At 56.1% G+C, this 14,791-nt stretch overlaps 2 protein-coding genes across 2 annotated transcripts in view; one reads left to right on the top strand and one right to left on the bottom strand.

Annotated features, from left to right (window-relative positions):
• Positions 1-208: 208 nt before the first annotated feature.
• On the bottom strand, positions 209-7,905 carry ATOX1 (antioxidant 1 copper chaperone). The gene is made up of 4 exons (XM_045027310.1): positions 7,750-7,905; positions 5,731-5,806; positions 2,007-2,182; positions 209-362 (listed from the first exon to the last, which is right to left on the bottom strand). The coding sequence occupies exons 1-3, from the start codon at positions 7,753-7,755 to the stop codon at positions 2,058-2,060; spliced, it is 207 nt and encodes a 68-aa protein (XP_044883245.1). The 5' UTR covers positions 7,756-7,905; the 3' UTR covers positions 209-362; positions 2,007-2,057.
• A 5,906-nt stretch (positions 7,906-13,811) lies between these two features.
• The window catches only part of G3BP1 (G3BP stress granule assembly factor 1), a 34,982-nt gene continuing 34,002 nt past the window's right edge, over positions 13,812-14,791 (top strand). Inside the window, exon 1 of the mRNA XM_045027309.1 lies at positions 13,812-13,963. The gene's annotated coding sequence lies outside the window, so the exon portion shown is untranslated. The remainder of the gene's footprint in view (positions 13,964-14,791) is intronic.

Below are 14,791 nucleotides of genomic sequence, written 5' to 3' on the forward strand. Positions count from 1 at the left end.
TCAGTGCAAGTTCCCTGGAGATCCTCTCCTAAGTAACAAGCAGTCTCCTATTTCTAAGAGCCCTACTTGTGCATCAGCCACCTCTCCCGGCTGAAGAAAACACCAGGCACCAGAACATGTATTTGAAAAGAGAAGCGGCTCCTTCATTTACTGCAAGGCCAGAGAGGGAGAGCGCACCTGAACTCTCCATTTCAAGAGGGGAGTTTTACAAACTAGATCATGGTCCTTTACTCTGAGGGTCCTTCCTCCTCCCAGCCTTCTTCTTTTCAACATCTGGCAGGGTAGCCAGGGTCAAATGACAGAGGGTGTCAACAGATCTGTACACAGGCCATCTTCTCACTGAAGCCATCATGTTAGCGCTCCTGCAAAAACAAGGACAGTGGGGAGGGGAGTTATACTGGGGTGCCCCCTGCTGGTTAAACCTTAAAGGAAACTCAGCAACCTGACATCTAGTCAATTTCAAAATAGGAACTGAAGAGTTCCAGGTATTAACTCCCCGCAGGACCCCCAGCCAGTGCATGTGGTTTCACAACTAGTATCCTCATTTTAAAGAAAAAATCCTCTCCCTTCTTGCTGTGTGCAATATACGCAGGAAGTAACTTCGCTGTATGAGAAGCATTGTGTCAGATGTAAAGCAAACTACCTGAAAAGAGAGGAAAACATTTACTGTCCTCCAGCTACACTTATCTAAGAGGTTCCTTGTAACAAGGATAGACAAAGGATTTTCTAAGAGGCTCAAAGGAAAAGGATCCGGCCTAGTCAGGCTTCCCCGGTTCTTGCTCCAGTGGCAGAAAAGCTGGCTGCAAAAGGCATCCTTTAACCAGGGGAGAAAGTCTAGTCAGCTCAGGAGAATGCCAGATTCCCTGGCCATTCCCCGGCACATCTGACATGCTGGCACGGAGGAGGGCGTCTCTCAGAACGAGGGGCTATGTCTAATCCTAGGGCAGAAGGGACCATCAGGGGGAGGAGAGAGCCCCTCTCAGCCTCATCCCTCCCCCTATACACACACCGTTCGGTCATCTCAGGGTGGGAAAGGGAAGGAGCCACCCTCTGGCTCCCCTGAACATCCTGCTGGAGCAGAGCCCGGGGACACGCAACCCCGCAAACTCGCCCTTTCAGAGATCACATGCGGCTGCTGAAGAAGCAACGGTGATGTGACCACAACGGGGCAATTGCTAGAAGCAAAACTCATATTTGCAGCCAGTCAACATGGTGGAGGGAAGCAGACAGGTTTCCAAATGTAAGTCTGGGTTAGGTTCCCCCAGGACACAGCGACATTCTTCAACGCCCCTCGCCCCGGCCCTACACACACACCGCTGCGGGAGCGGCAGCTCTGCATTCACAGGGGCCAGTCTGTAGGCTTCCGGCCATGCTGGCTGTGAATGCTTCCACCTCAGATCGAGATCCCATCCCAGACGGGGCAAGGGGCTGGCAGGGCCGGCTCCAGGTTTTTTGCCACCCCATGCGGTGAAGAGAAACAAAACAAAAAGCTGCGATGGGCGGCTGCTCTACCACGCTGCTTTATTCTTCGGCGGCAATTCGGTGGCCGGTCCTTCCCTCCGAGAGGGACTGAGGGACCCGCCGCCGAAGACCCGGACGTGCCGCCCCTTTCCATTGGCCGCCCCAAGCACCTGCTTCCTGCGCTGGTGCCTGGAGCCGGCCCTGGGGGCTGGTGCCTCGTGGCAAGGAGGGCAGGGGAGTGGGATGTTACGGTGGTTTTAGCTCCCGTGCCACAACTGAGCACCGGCCAAACTTTCCTTACGTGCCAATCTCGACACTGGCCGTGACTCCCCACGTCCCACCTCATTGGCATCACAGCTCAGCCTGCTGCCCAGCTCTTCACGCTGGAACGTGCCCAAACCCTGCTGCTACTGCACTGTCAGGGCTGCCCTGACCCAGCATCACGTCACATGGGACCCTGGGCAGAGCGGGTGAGCTCAGGGTTCCTCCTCAGTGTCTTGCATCCACTAGCTGTGTCAGGGAGAGCCCCTTGGCAGCAGACTGACCTCCTTTGGGGTGTGGAGAAAGCCTCACCCTCCGACCCATCGGCTCGGGGGTTATTTCTCCCCCAGGTAGGAGGCGCTCTTCCCAGTTTTCTTCAGCGTGGCCAGCAAGGTGTCGACGCTGTGCTCCGAGTCGATGCACACCTTCTTGTTGGGCAGGTCGATCTCAAACTGGACTCCTGGGGGAGGGAAAGGATACCCCACATGTGAGAGGAACCAGCCATGCAGCCTCCAACCAGCACACCCGCCATGGCCACCCTCCCCCGACTCTTTCCCCTCCCTTATGGATGGGATAGAGCTGATGCACTGAGTATCCCACTGAGAACCAGGTGAGCAGGCTGAAAAAATAAACAAGACTTGGGAAGTGTGTGCCCATCCTTGCTCTGATGCAAACTCAGACATCACCCAACCACTGCTCCTGCTCGGACGTGCCAATCCTGCCCCACGGGTACAGGCCCCCAACCATGCAGCTTCTCATGCTGCTAACTCAGCCTTTTGACTTCACTGCAACCTCAGGAGAGGGCATGAATACCCCTCTACTGCATTTCTTTAGCCCCCTTCCTCCACAGGTCTCAGAGCGCTTTGTGGGGCTTCTTCCCCACAACCTCAGCCCATGGGAGGAAGGTACAGCCTGTCTTATTAGCCCTCTTTCACAGAGGGGGGAACCGAGGCCCAGGGATCTCGTGTGACATTCCCCAGGGTCAGACAGCAAGTCAGGAGCTTCTCAGCCCATGCCTCCAACCATCAGAAGTCCTCACCCCCTTGGTTTAAAGAGACAATCCTTAAAAGTGCGACTGGCGAGGAAAGTGCTGAGAAGCAGGCCAAGGGTGCAGGGATTCAGGATTGAGCTGAGAGACAGGAATTTAGTTTCCAGTGGCCCCTCTGTCTGCTGGGGTCTGAAAACGCAGAAGCTCAAGGCACACCGTTAACTAGTAAAACTACCCCCGGGATACATGGAGTACATCACACAGAGCGGGGCAGTCAAAGGCTATTCTGTTAACACAGGTTTTGTGCGCCTCCTGCTGGCATGTCAACATATTACCACCACCACCAGACAAAAGTATTACTGTGACCCATCCACTTCAGAGCTTGCCTGCTGCCTCCCGCCTGGCCCTTTCCTTCCAAGGGCAGCACAGTCTATGGCCTCCAGAGCAGCACGCAGTGACTCCAACGAGAGGCTAAGCAGCAAGGCTGGACTGATTCAGTGCTAGCACTTCCAGCCTGCTGGGAAATGGCATTTTCCTGATCGCTTCCTGATGCAGCAGGGCCACACAGGGTGAGGGAGGGAGAGACATCCATGTGAAACCAGAACTGGCATGAGCCACCAGCGCGGAGTGCATTTGCATTCATTCAGAGTGCTCTGAGGTTTCTTTGCCCTGTCAGTTATTGTTCCACCTGCCATGTTACTGGGGAGCGGCCATCTGGTTATCTGGGAACCCCAGCGTGGCTTTCTTGGTAAATACAGCTCAGCAGACACCAGCTTCAATATATTTTATTGCTGAAGTCTATAATAAATAAAAGTTCAGCTCCAGCAGGCCAATTGGAGGGCCGGGCATTCCCCTGGTGATCTTGGCTCTCCAGCTGAAACTTGGGCTAACGCACTCTCAGTCAAGCTGAACAAAGCTGGGCTTTCCAGGAGGAGTCGCTCCTCTACTGGGTAGGGAAGGCAGCTGCCAACATACAGAGGAGTGGAGTCGGCCCGGGGTGAGTAACACAGATGGCAGCTGGGGGCTGTCGTTTGGCAGAGGTGGTAAAAGCAGCTGGACGGGAAAGTGCAGGCTCCTTGATCAGTGGCTGGAAAGGTCGGCCTCTTTCTCCATAGCCACTGCAGTGATTGGCTCCCTGTGCTTGTTCTGAGGCTGGCAATATCCCGCAGGGGAATCACAACAGCTCTCCCTATAGCAGCAGCGCACAGGGAGGAGTACGCTGGATGCACCAGGCCTCTGCTCCTTCTGCTCTCAGGGCCTGGGCCAAAGCCCAGCGGAGTCAGTGGAAAGACTCCCAGGGATGTCAGTGGGTTTTGGAGGAGGCCTTGCACTGAAAGGAGAATAGAAACTGCTGCAGTCTGGTGACTGCAACTTCCTGCAGTTACAAGAGAGCTCTGAGCAACTTTCCTCCCCCGCCTCAGCAATGGGCACAGAGTCCAGTTAGACATCTTGCCACTGCAGATCGATAATTAGTTACTGACTAACCAGCTGCAGCAGGGGCTCCCACAGGAACGGGGTGGGGGGCTTTCGAGGAGCGGCTTGACCCCCGGCTCATCCGCAGGGGGAGGGCAGGACTGAGTTTGGAACAGGCAACCCTCCAGCCCCCAACTGCTCCTCTGTGAGCCTGGTTGGGCAACACCGTGCTAAGCCGACTGCAATGTCGGCCAAAGTCCTTTCTGCTTCTCTTTGCCAGGAGTCTTTCCCCAGGCCTGGGCAGGCAAATGCCCCGAGAATGGGCTGGAGAGGTCCCATCCTCAGACTACAAAGGAAGAAGGGTCTGGCTCTGAAATAGCCAGAAGGGGTGGGGCAGGGTGGATTTTAAAAAGGAAGGGGACGTCGTTCGCCTCTCTGCCAAGGATGCCCAGAAGGAAGCTGCCTAAGCCCCCTGCAGGGGCTCTGACCCTCGCTGTCTCTTACAGGTGCAGCATTCATGCCACTGCATGCCCCTGCTTCATGCCCCTTCTCCTGGCTGCCCAGAAATGCTGCTTTGCCCAGGCAAGTTTCCCTCAGCAGAAGATCACCTGGCAGACTCTTGTCTGCTGCCAGGAATGCAACGGATCAGTGACAGAAGGGCCCCAACTGGGCCAGAGGTGCCAGCCCCAAGGTGTTCAGGTGGCAGCAAGAGTAGCCTGAACATTCCCCAGACCCAGTCCTGAAATGGTGCCACACATGGCGAAGAGCAAACCGAACGCTAGGAACAAAAGCAGGAGCCGGTTTTGCAGAGAGGGGAGCAGGTGACGGCTCTAAGTGAGGACCCAGTTCTTTAGGGAAGTAATTTAGAACATACAGGGTGAAATCCCAGCTCTATTAAAGTCAACGGCAAAACTCCCCTGGGGTTCAGCAGGGCCAGGATTTCATGGCCCTTCATCCAGGCCAGACAATCCACACTTTGCCTTGCCAGGGGCTTGTGCTGGCTATGTCACCTGCCAACAGAGAAGGCATCGTCTGGCATGCCAGAGCTTCCAGGACAAACGCCACGGCGGGCCAGTCCAAAGCAATACTCCTCTCCTGGGGGGCTGCACTGTCTCTTACCAAAGGAGGAGTCAGCATAACGAGGCCTTCCCTCCCACGTGGGGATTGAGAACTACCCCCAGCCACGGGTGACTTTGCCAGGACACAGTGACCCCAATGATGCTCGTGTTAACTCCACACACAGTGCTAGGCAAGCAACAGTTGTGACCACGGAGATACGGGGAAGGAAAGATGCCTCTGCGAATAGCAGCCACTATCCATATGTACTGGACGTTGCAATTGGCCGGTTAATGTCCCAGACACAATGATAACAACACAAACTCTTGGTGTTTGGGCCAAAATGGTTCTTCTGACGCAAGGGCTGCCGTGTGCCAATCATTAGCTGGAGGCAGGGGCCAGTCTGAGTTGGGGCACTTGACTGCAGTTTCCATTTCACTGCCATAGGAGCCGTTGGTTCCTGAAGGCTAGTATGGAAACTCCCACATCCGTGAAAGCTGTTTGCTGATCCCTGTGCAATTCTCCACCTGGCTCAGAGCAGTGCCACTCACCTCCCAGCTTGTTGAGAACGCGCGTGACCGCGTTGGAGCACCCTTCGCAGGTCATGTCGACAGAGAACTCGTGCTTCTGAAATAAGGAAGAGAACAGATTGGAGACAACCAGGAGCCCTTCTTGCTTTGTCAGCAATGATCTCAATACACTGGCCTGGGACCTCTGGAGACCTGAGTTTGAAACCCTCATAACGTCACATACAAAAAGTGCTCTCACTCCAATCCTACCAGGCACGGATCGTAATCCAAACACTGCAAACATATTCTGGCATAAAACCAAGCTTTCTGCAAACTCCAGCATATCTAGTTACTTGATCTCATTGCTTCCTTGTGCTTCACAACCTGTCTGAATTCCCCTGCTGTGTTCTCTTAGACTCTTCGCTCTCTGAGGCAGGGGCTTTCTTTTTGTTATGCTGGCCTAGTGTAATAGGATCCTAGTCCATAGCTGTGGCACCTATACACCCCACTGCAATACAAACAATACTACTGTACCTTGAAAACATGATTTAAGGGACATGACTGGCACATTGTTAAAAAAAACCAAATATTTTTAATTATGATCCTAGCTGCTACTCAGAGATACTCTATCAGTAACATACAATATATTTGCCTGTGTTATTAATGAACATATTCAGTTATTACAACCGAAAGAATCCTACGTTTCTTTTTTCGCACTAACGCTGTATGTTCGCTGTTCAGATAATAAAACCAATCGGCTTCATTTTACTGCTGCTTCAAGGCCATGGGTTCCTTGACTCTAGAAAATTAGGTTGACCCAGTTACATCACTCAGGGGTGTGAAAAATTCCCACCCCGTGAGCGACATAGTTAAGCCGACCTACGTCCTGTGTGGACAGCGCTAGGTCAACAGAAGATTTCTTCCGCCAACTTAGCTGCTGCCTCTTGAAGAGGTGGATTCGCTATGCTGATGGGAGAACCTTTCCCTTCGGTGTGGGTGGTGTTCACACTGAAGCGCTGCAGCCATAGCGTTTTAAGTACAGTCAAGCCCTTAGTCAGTTTCTGTCCCCCTCCCACGGTGTTTGAGTTCCCAAGGCTCCAAGGGAAAGTTTTCATCCAGAAAGACAACAACAATTTTTGTTCTCGTTGACATTTTAAAAATTCATTAAGGTTAGTTTGATTTTGAGAGAATTTTCCCCAAATGAAAAACTTTGGAAAATCCCTCCCCTTCTGTTAAACTGGGTGCAAACATCTGCATGGCGGCAAGAGGTATAAATAAGGGGCGTCATGGACCAAGCCCTCCATCGGGCCAGGTGTTGTACAAACACAGTCCCTGCCCTGAGGAACTTGCAATCTTTGCAAGCCAAACAGAGAAGACATGATACAGGCAGACGGGGAGCAGAAGGAACCGATGAGAACATTGCTCAGCGCAATGACAAGCAGGGGTCTCAATACCCTCAAGCATTTCCTAGCCTCTGCAGCAGAAGAGAACGGCGAGGGTTGGTTTGGAGGAGAACGAGCTAGTTTTGTGGAGGTTTGGCTTCTCCCAAGCGTGAGGATAAGGGTCCCCCACGAGTAAGAAAACCAGGTGCCATTAACCGGTGCTGATGACTATCTCCCATAGGCCCCCCAGCCCCAGAGGCCCGGGCGTGTCCCCACGGTAGCTACTAGTAACAAATTATCAGGTTTTCAGGCAAAGGCCCAGCCTGAACCGATAGCCCCTGGTCCCTGCAGGGCACAGCATTCACTGGCCCGGGCCCACCCAGGCTTGGGGGAAGCCTGGAGCCGCCTCTGAACTCCGTATCCGGACCAACCCCCCAAGCGGGACGAACCCCGGCAGGCTTCGGGCGAATTCGGATCAGGCCCCTCCGCGGCCAGTGGGAATCCAGGCCGGAAAGGGCCCGGGGGCTGGGGGGCTGCGCCACCCCTCCGGCAACGGGGACCCGGGGAAGGGCGGGGGGGGGGCCCGTCCCAGCTGCACCCCCACGAGCAGCCGCTGGCCCCGCCGGGGTTCGCGCCCCAGCTCCGGGCCTGCAGCAGCGAGAGCGGCCGGCGCACCCACCGGCATGGCAGCGGCGGGCGATGCTGCTCCTCTCCCGGCTCCGCGCGGACTGAGGCCCAGGCCGCCGGTACGTGCAGCGCCGCGCCCTGCCCAGCGCCAGCGCCGCCGCCTCCTTCCCCGGGGGCAGGCTGCTCCCGGCCCGTGCACGCCTCCCTCTGGGCCGCGGGGGGGCGCGGTGCTCGCTCGGCTCCCGGCCCCGGCCCTGCAGCTGGCGCCGCCCCGCCGGGCTCCTGCACCGGCCGCCCCGCTCTGCCGGAGAGCTCCGGGGCTTGCCAAGCGGGGTCACTGGCTGGGAGGCAAGGGGGACGAGGGACCCCAGGCCTGGCTTGGCCTCCCCTCCCCAGAGCTCTATGCTCCATTATCCCCCCCTTGTAGGATCAATACAATCCCCTGTGGAGCTTTCTGGGGTGACACAATCCCCCCCTCTGTTTTTCCCCTGTAATGATGCCCCCTGGCTGAACCCCACAGGCAGAGGCTGATTGCTCAGTATGAGCCCCCTGCACAGTAGCCCAGTGACACTCAAGCCATCCCTACTTGACCCCAGGCTTTTAGGGGGTGTCTCAGGAGCATCCCCCCAGCGTTTTAGGCTGTGCCAAAGCTGTGGGCCCCACGACAGGGAAAGCGTGACAGCTGCCTTCTTGGCTGATGCCCTGGGGATTGAACTGGGGGCCTCAAGCTGAAAGCATGGGCTGGGAGAGCTACAGAGCCGCCCTACGTGGGGCTCTAACAGACCCATAGCTTCTGTGGCTGAGCATAGGAAGGGGGACCTGTCACACAGAGAAGAATAGATGGGTCCTGCCCAGGCAGGGGCGGCTCTAGACCCCAGCGCGCCAAGCAGGCGCGTGGGGCGGCCCTTTCCCGCGGGGGCGGCATTTGGCTCCGGTTGAGCTCCCGCCGGCATGCCTGCGGCAGGTCCACCGGAGCCGCGGAACCACGGCACCCGCCGCAGTCATGCCTGCGGCAGGTCCGCTCGTCCCGGGCTCCGGTGGACCTGCCGCAGGCATGCCGGCGGGAGCTCAACTGGAGCCGCGGGAAGAGGGGACCCGCCGCGGGACCGGGGAAGGGCGGCGCAGCGCACCACGCTGCTTGGGGCAGCCTACTTTCTAGAGCCGCCCCTGTGCCCAGGCAGGCCATACAGAAGATGGAGAGCCCCTGAGGTTTGGAGCCCTGCAGTTCACTTAAAGGGAGGTGTTGTTATTTATTTATTTTAAAGTGATTGTTACTTTTTGGGTTGGAACAGCCAAGAAACTTGGGGAAGGCCCATCACAGGCATGTCACTATGTTCCCATCACGCTAAGGGGGCCCAATAATTGCTAATATGCATCATGGACTTACCAGGAGTACTGCCCCGCACCCAAACGGTGCCAGCCTCACAGGCTATACTCTGCCAAGTTAGTTCAAGGGGAGTGACCATCCAACTGGCACTCCCCTAAGCATCCGGCCACCGGACATTGCTGTCACACAGCACCTTTCTGTTCCCAGGTTGTGTGCAGGCTCAGGGCAGAGTTGACCCACCATTTGTTACACAAAAGCTGTGTCTACACCAGAGAATAGAACTGCTCCTAAGGGACTCTCTGACCAGGAACCAGTTTAAGTGCAGCTAGCTGGCCTTCTGCATTCACACAAGTCACGCAGAATTGTGCCTCGACCCTGCCCACCCACACTAACACTGTTCTAAACCATTCCAAGTTGCGGTGACTTCTGCGTATCTATCCCACAGTTCCTGTTCCTGGCGTGGCTTCTAGAAGAGGTGGATTCTGGGAGATTTTGCAATGCCACCACTGCAACAGAGGGCAGTAGCCAGAAACTCTACAGGGAGGTTAACTGAGTAGGGAGGACAAATGAAAAAGTGCAGGTTAAGGATTGAGATCAGAAGTTATTTGCTACTGAGAGAGAAAAGGTAATTGTGGGAGGACTGGAGTTCTCTGTTCATGCTGGGATTAAACTGGTTTAGAGTGAGCCGCCTTGCATTTAGACCCGGTGAAAGCAGATTTAATCCAAGCTATATTTGTCATGATGCATGTGCGCTATTTGGAGCACTTTTGTGGAGGACCCAATGGCGTTTAGGCTGGTAAATTTCTCTAGCATAGGTGAGACCCAAATGTAACCCCACACACTTACATTTGTCCTCCCTTTTCTACAGAGCTGTGACTGTGGCAGTAAATCAGGTTTTGAACAATTTAGGATGAAGGGTGAATTTTTTTTTTTTAATAATGAAAGAGTTTTCACTCCTAATTAGGAAATGGATTAAAGCTGATGTCAAGTGCAGATACTGAGAATCTGATTGGGTTTGGGGAAAGGAGACTTTCTCCCAGCTGACCTTGCTGGACAAACTGCTCCATAAGAATGTGTGTGAGAGAGAGCAATAGAATTACCTGCTAAAAGAAAAGAGATTTAAAAGGAGGGTGGGGGTGTTAAAGAAAGAAGTTGGTGAAACAATTGGAAAAGTTCTGAATCAATAGTGGATACTTAACAGCTGTTGGGGAATTCCACCATCCTTAGTACAGAGCCACATGCACCCTGGAGATTAAAGTGGTAGTCCTCAGCACTGGAATAAAAAGGGTGTTGGTGTTTGGGAGAAGGTTTTGCTGGTGGGGAGATAAGTGAGGATTAGATGCCTAATGGGCTGGAGGGAGCTGGCTTGGCTGGTTGCTTCAGGAAATCACCCTACAGCCTATGAGTTGTAAGAGGTTATTAAACTGTACAGGAGCAGGAGAACCCTGACCAGCATGGAGTAGAGCATTGAGTGAAAGCCTGATAGGTGCTCTAGTTTTTCTGCTTTAGAATAGGTCGGGTGAAATGACAGACAAAAATCCAGCTGGGAACACTGGAATTGCAAGTATCTCCCAAGCTTTGGCTAGTGAGCCAGTGGATCCTGTCTTTGGCCCCCATCCCAATGCACTGCATTAAACTAATCTTTTGAAGAAATGGAGTGGAAGAAATCTGCTTTGTAAATTTGAGAGTAGGGTGTGATGTGAAGGAGGTGCTGCACAGTGGGACTGAGAGGCATGGGCAGCGGTGTAGAGATTCCAGGATAATCGGTGCTGAAAGTGTGACAGATTAGGATTTTGATGCATTGGTCGAGCTTTCTGAGGAGCCCAGGACTGGACTAGAAAGGGGCGTGGCAGGTTGGATTAGATGAACGGGCTGAGCCGTGCATGGGGAGCTGAGGACTGGAATAGCAGGCCTGCTGCAGGTCAGGAATGGGCTGCGTTGGCAGGCTGTGTGGCACAAGACGGGAAGTGCACTGTGTAGGAGGGAGTTACAGACAGCAACTGACCACTGTGTGCCTGGCTCACCCCTCCCTTGTAAGAACACCAAGCTTCAGTTGGAGAAATAATCTGAATGGGGAGCGTCTCCTGCAGGCCCTTGGCCAGAGCAAGCTAAGTTGCTTCTTAGAGCAATTGTTCTTTGAATCAAGCTTAACAGCAGGTTCCAGTTGCCAGTCATGACTGTCACTGAGTTAGCTGGACATGGGCCCACCTCAAGGGAGGCAGGGTGGAAGATGATACCAGCCTTGAGGCCCAGTAGCACAGGGGTCAGGGCGGATGCCATTTCACTGCACATGGAAATGTCGTCTTGTTTCACTGCTGTAAAATGGGATTGTTTTGATAAGAAATGGGGTTATTTGTGGGACCACGCCGCTGCACTGTGCCGTGTGCCTCTCTGAATCTGTATCACAAGTGTCCCAGCTGTGAGGCTGGGAGAGGGGTTCTTTTACACGGCTGTCCCTTGGCTTGTATTAAACTCTGCAAAGGCCTTGCTACTGATTTATGAGCTGGCAGCTTGCAATGTGGTTCAGGATATAAATAGCAACAAAAAAAAAAGGGGGGGGAATATTAATGCTGAGGATGGCATAATGCCAGCTGTAAATCTCCATACAGGAGAAGAGGGGAAGAGGCTTACACAAGGGCTTCTTAATGCCTCTTGTTCCCCTAGAGGGCAGTCTTTTAAGTCCCTGCTATAGGGTCAAATGTTATCCTTGCTCTGACAACACTTTTGATTTAGCTGGGTTTGCACAGGATGTAGGTGAAGGGAAATTTTGGCCCTTTGGAAGAAGATTCAATTCAATTGTCCGCCCCCTGTCCGCCACCTCCAGAGACTTGCTGAGATACAGCAAAAACAAACATGTGCTTTAGGAAACTGACCTCAAGCACTGACGGCTTTTACTTTGGTAAAGTGGGGATGTGGTATGAAAGCTGCTGTTACCTTATGGGGCTCTTTAATCCTTTCAAGTGATGAAATGCAATGCGACCTGGATTTTATGTGATGGATCAGTAACTGGGCATCTCTTTCCACTTGGACAGTGATATTTTTAGGGTAGAGAACTGAAAAGGCAATGCAAAAAACCTCAACCTCCGGCTCATTTTGGTGACTTGTTTCTTATCAAAAGTCTAAGAGCAAGTTTAGGTGGATTGATTTCTCTGTTTATTTTGGTAAGAAATTGTGAAAGAATGTTTTAGAGGATGCAGTATCAGCCCCAAGGGTGATGGCACTACTGAACCTTGATACTGAATTACACGTTGTGGCAGCCCCAAGGAGATAAATGGGAATGGAGACGGCTTAGTGCTTTGCACAAAGTGGAGCAGCATTAGGACTCTTCCAGGGAGATTGGGATGGTGGGAAAAAGCACTGAGATACCATGATGATCAGTGCAGCACATGTGCCTAGATGAAGACAGGTGGCAACACCTGTGTGGGCCATACTGTGGTATGGAGACCGTGCGAGGCCTGGGCCCAGCAGGTGACTGGGCCGTGCAGGGGTTCGGAGGCTGAGCGAGGCAGGCTGAGTGAGGCAGGTTCAGCGGGTGACTGGGCCGTGCAGGGATCTGGAGGCTGACGGAGGCCGGGGCCCAGCAGGAGGCTGGCTGTGCAGGGGTCCGGAGGCTGAGTGAGGCAGGTTCAGTGGGTGACTGGGCCGTGCAGGGGTCTGGAGGCCGGGGCCCAGCGGGAGGCTGGCCGTGCAGGGGTCCGGAGGGTGGACGTGGTGGGTTCAGTGGGTGACTGGGCCGTGCAGGGGTCTGGAGGCCGGGGCCCAGCGGGAGGCTGGCCGTGCAGGGGTCCGGAGGGTGGACGTGGTGGGTTCAGTGGGTGACTGGGCTGTGCAGGGGTCTGGAGGCTGCGGGAGGCTGGGGCCCAGCGGGAGGCTGGCCGTGCAGGGGTCTGGAGGCTGAGCGAGGCAGGTTCAGCGGGTGACTGGGCCGTGCAGGGATCTGGAGGCCGGGGCCCAGCGGGAGGCTGGCCGTGCAGGGGTCTGGAGGCTGAGCGAGGCAGGTTCAGCGGGTGACTGGGCCGTGCAGGGATCTGGAGGCCGGGGCCCAGCGGGAGGCTGGCCGTGCAGGGGTCCGGAGGCTGGCCGTGGTGGGTTCAGTGGGTTCTCAGCGTGCTGGGGTCTGTGCAGATCCCTGGCTGTGTAGAGGGCCCCATGGAGCCAAGGGGGCAGGGGCCACAGGCCTGGGCTGCTGCTGGGGCCCAGGAGGCTGGGGGAGGCCTGGGCCCTGGTGCTGCAGGCTGGGATAGCCAGGGCGGGCTCAGTGGGCTTGCAGCAGCCTGGGGTGGGATGGGGAGCAGGCGGCCCTTCGCTCCAGCAGGGGGGGCGCTGTCTGCTGGCTGGGGAAGGGCAGCCCCTTTCTTAGTGGTGCGTTTCCCTTTAAGAGGCTCTAGTCTCTGGCCTGTCAGTCACGCCCATGAATGCTCTCTAATTGGTTATCGCTCTCAGTGCCGGATTGAGTGCCGCCCCTATCTAAAACGGGGTTTACCTTGCTAGATTTCAAGGACGCCGCTGTACGGCTCAACCACGCTACTAGGGCTTCTGAGTCCCCGCCTCCTCCAACTCTCACCTAATAGCGAGAGGTGCGTCGCCTCATTGGCCAGCGGGGGAGTCAGTTGAGCTTTGTCCCGCCTCAATGGCTGAAACTACAACGTCTGTTGGCTGGTCCTTACGTCGCTCACATTAACGGCCGCCTGCCACAAGGCAGTGGAATAGGGTGAGGTGATTGCCACTCATCAAGCACCGCCCTTTTTTCGCAGCACTGGCCAAACGGCGTCCGAGCAGGGAAGTGCGGCGCTCAGCGATTGGCTGGCGGGTGGCGGCGGGGTTAGGTTGCGCGCCGGATATATGTAGCCGGCGGGTGAGCACGCCGTTGCGTGAGGTCTTTCCATTCCCCGGCCGGCCTGTAGCGAAGCCTCCAGCTCCAGTCCCGCTCCGTCCGCAGGTAACGGGGGAGGGGCCCGGGCCCGGGCCCGGCCTCTCCTTCGGGCTGCCGGGAGGGGGGCGGCTGCGAACGGCGCCACGTCCTTCCCGGGACGGTTGCGCCACCTCCCGCTCTCAGCGTCACAGACACGCGCGGGCCGGGCTCGCCCAGGCCGGCTGAGCTGGGGCGCTCGGAGCTTCTTGGCGGGACGGGCAACAAATAAGGGGGGAGGAAGCCGGTGTTCTCTCCCCCCAGGCCCGGCAAGGTGTGTGTGTGTGTGGGGGGGGGGGGGTCTGTGCCCCCGTGGGGAGCTCCAACGGCGGTGTCCCGGGGCTTTAAGTCACCGGCGCGGGGGGGGGGTCTGTGGGAACGGGGGGGGGCGGGGCTGTAAGTCACCGGCGTGGGGGGGGGGAGGGTCTGTGGGAACGGGGCTGTAAGTCATCTGTGGGGGGGGGCTGTAAGTCACCGGGGGGGCTGTGGGGGCGGGGCTGTAAGTCATCTGTGGGGGGGGGGCTGTAAGTCACCGGCCGGGGGGGGTTGTGGGGGGGGGTCTGTGGGAACGGGGGGGGCGGAGCTGTAAGTCACCGGCGGGGGGGGGCTGGTGGGAACGGGGGGGGGGCGGAGCTGTAAGTCACCGGCGGGGGGGTTGGGGGTGTCGTGGGCCCGGGGGAGGCGGGGCTGTAAGTCACCGGCGGGGGGGGTTGGGGGTGTCGTGGGCCCGGCGGGGCTGTAAGTCACTGAAGGGGGAGGACGGTGTGGGGGGGCCCGGGGCTCCCGCAGCTTCCTGACCTGCAAGGATCAGAGTGCCCCGTGCACATAGGCTGGAGAAGGGGGCTGCCTGCGCTCTCC

The sequence above is a fragment of the Mauremys mutica genome, chromosome 8 (assembly GCF_020497125.1).
Source record: "Mauremys mutica isolate MM-2020 ecotype Southern chromosome 8, ASM2049712v1, whole genome shotgun sequence".
Taxonomy (NCBI): Eukaryota; Metazoa; Chordata; order Testudines; family Geoemydidae; genus Mauremys; species Mauremys mutica.